Source organism: Oryx dammah, unplaced genomic scaffold, assembly GCF_014754425.2.
Source record: "Oryx dammah isolate SB20612 unplaced genomic scaffold, SCBI_Odam_1.1 HiC_scaffold_16, whole genome shotgun sequence".
NCBI lineage: Eukaryota > Metazoa > Chordata > Mammalia > Artiodactyla > Bovidae > Oryx > Oryx dammah.
Genome location: NW_024070200.1, coordinates 53711526 through 53719310, shown reverse-complemented (window position 1 = coordinate 53719310; position 7785 = coordinate 53711526). Strand labels below are relative to the sequence as shown.

The window sequence follows — 7785 nt, the reverse complement described above, 5'->3', positions numbered from 1 at the left end:
AGGAGGAAATGGCAACCTGCTCCAGTATTCCTGCCTGGGAAATCCCATGGATGGAGGAGCCTGGTGGGCTACGGTCCATGGGGTCTCAAAGAGTCAGGCCACACAAAGACAGCTGACCACACATGCGTGCAGTATGAATGTGAATGACTGTAGAACCCTTGGGATTATTTTAGCCTCTCAACTCCTTCCTGGGACTAGGTGATTTTTCTTTTTTTTAAATTTTTGGCCATGCTCCATGGCATGTGGAATGTTAGTTCCTCAGTCAGGGATTGAACCCAAGCGCCCTGGATGTGAAGCACAGAGTCATAACCACTGGATCACCAGGGAAAAGTCTGACTTTTCAGAGTTAGATAAAAATCTAGCTGAGGCTCTGATTCCATGAGCCCTTACTTTGCTGTTAGAAGTATTCCAAACATTGAGATACTGCCATGTACTCTGGAAATCTGACCCAGGGGAAGTATAAAGAAGATTGAGTGACATGGGAAAATAAATTGACTTTTTATTCCTAAAATATTAAGAAGCTGCATGTATATGCTTAGTGATTTGAACTTGGAGAGCTTTTCTCTCCTGCTTTAAAAAGCACCATCAATTCATTCCTGTAGGAGACAAGTGGGTTAACTTCATGGGCATGAAAAAAAAAAAAATGACAATATCTTCCACTGTTACTGGACTGTGGCAAGATTTAACAGCAAGCAGCCTCAATGTAATTCAACACAATGAGAAACTGTTGTTCAAGTAATTCACATGAACTGTCTTTTGCCAACTTCAATTTTGTTCACAGGCAAATACAAAGTTGAAAAATAAATGCAAAGAATGATTTCTGATTGTCACTGGAATGGAAAATAGATGCTTAGATACTCACCCTATGGATGGATTTTTCTTTTCTTTTTCTGAAAATACACCAATCATGTATTGTGTCAAACCAAGGATAGAATTGGGGCTGGGCCAACTTCTTTGGCCTGAAAGTAATATTTGGGCTGAGTTGAAGCTTATTTCTCCTTCTTCAGGGTTTTTCTCTCCCCACCTCCACTTTCCAATTAGCCTTATCCATATGCCTTTCTACCATATAGCCTGTGTTTGCTGCTTTCTATACCCATAGCTCTGTATTTTTAATTATATGTCTTAATTTGAATATATCTTAAACTCAACTAAGAAGTAAAAAGGATAAGCATTAATGTGGATGCAATTTAAAAAACAAATCCAAGTGGAGAATACGTATGAGAAAATATGGTTTTTAGAAATGTTATATTTACGGAAAATGAGTTTTGTGATAAAGGAGAAGGAATAAAAGCAAACATCTACCAGTATTAGTGTATCTAGGAAGCTCACCATTTGCTACCTTCTATTGATATTTCTGGGGCTTCCCTGGTGGCTCAGATGGTAAAGAGTCCACCCGCAATGCAGGAGACCTAGGTTCCATCTCTAGGTTGTGAAGATCCCCTAGAGAAGGGAATGGCTACCCACTCCAGTATTCTTGCCTGGAGAATCCCATGGACAGAGGAGCCTGGCAGGCCCCAGTCCATGAGGTTTCAAAGAGTGGGACACAACTGAGCGACTTTCACTTTCACTGATATTTCTATATAGTCAAAGCAATGGTTTTGCCAGTAGTCATGTACACATATGAGAATTGGACCATAAAGAAAGTCGAACACCCAAGAGTTGATGCTTTTGAATTGTGGTGCTGGAGAAGACTCTTGAGATTCCCTTGGGCTGCAAGGAGATCAAACCAGTCCATCCTAAAGGAAATCAAGCCTGAGTATTCATTGGAAGGATTGATGTTGAAGCGGAAGTTCCAATATTTTGGTCACTGGATGTGAAGAGCCAACTCCCTGGAAAAGACTCCAATGTTGGGAAGATTGAGAGCAGAAAAAGAGGACAGCAGAAAATGAGATGATAGCATCTCGGACTCCATGGACATGAATTTGAGCAAACTCTGGGAGATATTGAAGGACAAGGGTGCCTGGCGTGCTGCAGTCCATGGGCTTGTAGAAAATCGAATATGACTTGGTGACTGGAAACAACAACAAATTGATATTTCTGTAAATAAAATTTATGCAAATAAACCATTAGCTTCTTAAGGGTGGAGAGAGTATCTTACTTTGGGAATAAAGGAAATTTTCTTGCTCAGGGTCTAACAGACCTCCTGCCAAGAACCTTGATATTTTTGACTGGAACAGGAAAATAACCCAGAAGGGGTCCAGGTTTCTAGACAACTTCCTTCCAGGTACTCTCCCCAGGGACCCACTTCTCCAGCCCACCAGGGCACATCCTTCTTGCAACAGGAAGTGCCCCCCTCAGCCCCTTTCACTGACACCACGCTTTTACTTTTCTTTCTCAGAAAAGGAATATCTCAGCTCTGCTCCTCGTCTCTGAACAATGTATGCCAATCTTTGTAGCATTATTCTAAGGATGGGTACTGACAGCAATTGTAGGCAAATGAAATCAGCCAGCACTGAAAATGTCTGCAAGGCATCACAGCATCTCCAGCCAAGGAAGGTGGAGACTCAGAGGTTAATATCATGGCAAGAGTCTCACAGGTTCTAAGTTTGGCAGAAAGTGGCCACAGCTGCCCGCCTTCCTAAGGGGCGGTGGGCTCTAAGCTTGTGTACTCTTGGCAGGCACAGCGCAATGCAATGCATTAACTCTCGGACTGATCTAAGTGATAAAGCGTTCCAAGGAGGGGATAGACTAAGGCCATGAAAAGGAATCCACAAGGCTCAGGTGCCCCTGAGTCCTAAACAGAGAGTGTGAAATTAGATACAGATGAGAATCTACAGAGAAATTATAAACAGATGAGAGGAGGAGCACCCCACCTTAGGTTAGGGCCCTCCCCACAGCCTGCCTTCCACACCAAAGCCTGTCTAGCTCCTGCAGGGCATTCTCCTCCACTGTGGAGTGACAGGTAAGGGGGGCTCAGGTGGGATACACTGAACAAGAAGGCAGTCTCTGCCTGTCACTGGCTGATTGGTTGCCCTCCTCTTCAAATTTACATGTTGATGTCCTAAGCCCCTCATTACACAAAACGTGACCCTATTTGAAGGCAGGGCCATTAGAGAGGTAATTAAGGCACAGTGAAGTCATATAGGCGGGTCCAAATCCAACAGGACTAGTGTCTTTATAAGAAAAGGAGCTAAGGACACAGGAAGCATAGAGCAACAGGATTTGCCAGTCAAGAGAGAGGCCTCAGAGGAAAGGAAGCCTGCAGACATCTTGATCTCAGACTTCCAGCCTCCAGGCCTGGAAGGAAATAAATTTCTGTTGTTGTGCCCCCCCAGTCTGTGATATTTTGTTATGGCTGCCCTAGCAAGCTAAAAAAGTACCTTAACCCTCTCCCTGTCCCTGGGCTCTCACCCTGTAATCTGGCCAGAATTAACTAATTGTGGTTCCTTGGGCTCACCATGCTTTCTCCTCCTCCTTTTGCACCTGCTCTTTCCTCGCCCTTACCACCCCTTTCTTCAGCTCACACCTACTAGTACCTTAAGATGCACCGAAAGTGCCACCTCCTCCAGGAAGCCCTTAAGATTACCCTCTCCCTACTATCCTGCCAACTCCCCCATTGCCTCACTACTGCCTACATCCCATTACACCTATGCCAGCCTCTGCTCTAGCATTTATCCCATTGCTGAGGACACTCACCGCCCTCCTCCCTGTCCAGACTCTGATCAGTGTCTTTCATCTCCATAGTTCTGCCCCCAGAAGAGCAAGGACCCATGTGGTCAGTAACTAGTACTCGGAAGAGAACAAATGAGTGAAAACAGAAGAAAAAGTCACCCTGCTCCGCTAGATGGTTCAGATTCTAAAGGAATTTGGAAAGGAAGCTGACAGATAAGATTTGGATTCACGTAAACCTAAAGTCGTGGGATTGAAATGTGATTTGGAAGATCAGAATTGAAATTGCAGAAAACCCAAACAAATGATACAGAAACAAGCTCGAGAAGGTTTCTATCAATGTAGAGAAAAGAAACAGAAAAAACAAGATGAGAGAAATGATGGGTAATTCAGTTGATCAAAGTAATTAAAGACTTAATATATGGATAAGAAGGACCCCCTTGAGGAAGATATACCTAAAATGATGTTGCTGCAACACTGAAGAAAAATAATGATGGAAGAACACTTTTCAAGCTGAGAAAAGAAGTTGAATGTACAATTTAAAATAGCATACCATTTCCAGGCAAAATTAATGAAGAAAGATGGACAATTTGATATAATCTAGCAAATTTCTTTGAATATGAAGGGTTTTTTTTTTTTAAATCTTCAACTATCTAGATAAAACATTAAACTCACTTATCACTAAATGAAAACAGGCTGATTTGAGAATGCATCACAGGACTGATGCCAGATGATAATGGAGCAAAGATACTAAGAGAAAACGGTTATAACTCAAGCTAAGATGTTAATCTTCAAAGAAAACAAAAAAGACATTCTCAGTTAATCAGGAGTTCAAAAAAGATACCCCATACCGTTTTTTTGAAAAATTTACCAAAAGATAGGTTCAAATGGAACAAATATTACTTAAGGACAAAACAAAATCAAGAATATCAAAAGTGGATTCAAAAACATTGTAATAGTCCAAGCCAAATGTATAGAATTAAGTTTTTAAAAAATGCTGTATATAGAATATTGGTACAGATGGAAAGTTTTTGTTGTAGTTACTTCTTAAAATAACTAAAAATAAAACTAATAATAAATAGGTTTATAATCCCAAATGATATTGGCAATGAATATAGGAAAGAAGGTTATATGTAGGATTAGAAGGATACTAAATTCCTCATCTTATACAGGAATGAATTAAGTTGTTATATTATTCATTAATTTGATAATTAGAGAACCTATACATTAAACTGTGATTTTGAAAAACCAAAGTAGAAGAATTCAAAAGAATATATATTTATAAAAATATCAGGATTGGGAGCTTGTATACACCCGTGGTGGATTCATGTCAGTGTATGGCAAAACCAATACAGTATTGTAAAATAAAGTAAAAATAAAATTTAAAAATAAATAAATTAAAATAGGGAAAATAAAAATCAAGAAAAATTGTAATTTGGGAAGAAAATGGAATAACACAGTGGTTCAAATCATGGGCTTGAGGCAGGAAAACCTGGTTTCTGAAAATGGTTCTCCAATTTACTAATGTTGGTCCTGAAAATTTACTCACCTACTCAGAGCCTCTCTTTTCCTATCTTTAAAATTGGAATAAAATACATATTTCACAGGGTAGTTGTGGGGTTAATAGGAAATCTTTGTCTAAAGAAATTTATCAAGAAATTCCTTAGCAAACTAGGAATAAAACTACCATATGACTCAGCAATCCCACCACTGGGCGTATACCCTGAGAAAGTCACGGTTCTAAAGACACAAACCCGGTTCACTGCCGCACTGTTTACAATAGCCAGGAAATGGAAGCAACCTCGATGTCCATCGGCAGACGAATGGATAAGGAAGATGTGGTACACACACACACAGTGGAGTATTACTCAGCCATAAAAGGAATGAATTTGAGTCAGGTGTAGTGAGGGGGATGAACCTAGAGCCTGTTATACAGAGTGAAATAAGTCAGAAAGAGAAAAATATGTGTTAACACGTACATATGGAATCTAGAAAAATAGTCCTGATGCACCTATTTACAGAGAAGAAACGGAGATGCAGACGGAACAGTCTGGTGGACACAGCGGGAGAAGGAGAGGGCTGGACAAGTCAGGAGAGTAGCTCTGACGCATATACACTCTCACGCGTAATAGACACTCTCATGCCTAAAGCAGATAGTCAGCAGGAAGTTGCGGTTTAACATACGGAGTCCAACCTGATGCTCTGTGACGACCTAGAGGGGTGGAATAGGGGCAGGAGGGAGGCTCAGGAGGGAGGGGAGATATATATATATATATATTTATTTATGACTGATTCTCCGGAGAAGGCAATGGCAACCCACTCCAGTACTCTTGTCTGGAAAATCCCGTGGACGAAGGAGCCTGGTAGGCTGCAGTCCATGGGGTCGCTAAGAGTTGGGCACGACTGAGTGACTTCACTTCACTTTTCACTTTCATGCATTGGAGAAGGAAATGGCAACCCACTCCAGTGTTCTTGCCTGGAGAATCCCAGGGATGGCGGAGCCTGGTAGGCTGCCGTCTATGGGGTCGTAGAGTTGGGGTCGTAGAGTTGGACACAACTGAAGCGACTTAGCAGCAGTAGCAGCAGCATGACTGATTCTCAATGTACAGCAGAGATTCCCCACAATATTATAAAGCAATTCTCCTCCAATAATAAAAAGAGAACAATGTTGGCATTTGATACGAGGTAGATATTTTTAACAAGTTAGTAAAGAATTTTGTTCCATTTGACAAGTTTTTAATTAGCAGTAGATATTGGATTTTATCAAATGCCTTTTTGCTCTCAGTGCTAGTCAAGTGGGCTAACTGCAGTAACAAATGATCCTCAAAATGTTAATAGGTTATATATAGAAAATAGGTAACTAATGAGGACCTATTTATAGCACAGGGAACTCTACTCAGTACTCTTTAATGGTCTGTATGGGAAGAGAATCTAAAAAACAGTGGATATATGTATATTCATAGCTGATTCACTTTACTGTATGCCTGAAACAAACACAACATTGTATTATAAATCAACTGTACTCCAATACAAAATGTTTTAAAAAAAGAAAAAAATGAATCCAATACTTAGCCTAAGCATGAGTTGCTGCCACCTGGGCCAGCAGGGACTGGATCACCCTGAGTTGGGATGGTGCCGAGATGCTGAGCAGGTTTCTGGGCCCACAGTCCTGGGAGCTGCCTGGAAGTTGGATTCCCACTGTAGGAATGTGGGGTGCAGTGGGCACTGTGGGGTTGGCATGGGGCACTGCCTGGCAACTGATTCTGGACTGGGTGCTGTACATCAACAGCAAGTTTAAGAAGAAAATCTAATTATACTAACCCCCAGTTCAGGCCCCTCTGGTATCTGATGGTGCTGCCTCCTTCCACCTGCCTCTGCAATAGTCCATGCTCTTGGGATGGACCTTGAGGTTAAAAAAAAGAAATTGAGTTGTTGTTCATCAGTATTAACATGGTTTTTGTTTTCGTTTTCACTTACAGTAAAGGATTGAGAATGCTTGAGTCTCCCCAGTGTTCCTCCTCAGCAAAACTCTCCTAGCCCTGTTTTCTGATCCCACTCCTCACTTGAGTCTTGATCTTTTAACCTTCTTTGACTTGGCTCCTGTTCTAGGTTTCCAATCAATTGCACAGACGTGACATCTAGAATGGTCCTTTGCAAAATGAACTCGCCCATGACCACACGTGAGTTTGTCTTTGTTTTCAGGTCTGTAGCTGTTTCTCATGTCACCATTTAGATTCAGTTCCCTGAAACCCTGCCTGAGCAAAACCCCCAGATATCTCAAGTGGTTATCCAGGATGAGTTAATGGAGAGGTATAACAACAAATTTAAATGATTTAACGTCTTTTATTAAAATATTGGGGGCTTCCCTGATTACTCAGTGGTAAAGAATCTGCTTGCAATGCAGGAGACCTGAGTTTGATCCCTGGATTGGAAAGATCCCCTGGAGGAGGGGATGACAACCCACTCCAGTATTCTAGCCTGGAGAATCCCAAGGACAGAGAAGCCTGTTGGGCTACAGTCTATAGGGTTGTCCAGAGTCAGACACAAATGAAGTGAAGACTTCAAGACTGGGTTAAGAAAAATCCAACTGTGACCTAATAATAAAAAACATATCCAAAATAGAAGGAAACAAATAGGTTAAATTTTTTTACATGAATAAAGATTTACTAGAAAAAT

The 7785-nt window shown here is 41.2% G+C and overlaps 1 protein-coding gene across 1 annotated transcript; it reads left to right on the top strand.

The window, feature by feature from the left end:
- Nucleotides 1-6622: 6622 nt before the first annotated feature.
- On the top strand, nucleotides 6623-7441 carry LOC120875217 (cytochrome b-c1 complex subunit 10-like). Its single transcript, XM_040256979.1, has one exon. It carries the CDS (start codon nucleotides 6750-6752, stop codon nucleotides 6918-6920), a length of 171 nt encoding a protein of 56 aa, XP_040112913.1. The 5' UTR covers nucleotides 6623-6749; the 3' UTR covers nucleotides 6921-7441.
- Nucleotides 7442-7785: the final 344 nt, after the last annotated feature.

Bases quoted from the DNA above. Each gene is read 5' to 3' on its own strand.
- LOC120875217 (XM_040256979.1), top strand. From the start codon at position 6,750: ATGCTGAGCAGGTTTCTGGGCCCACAGTCCTGGGAGCTGCCTGGAAGT.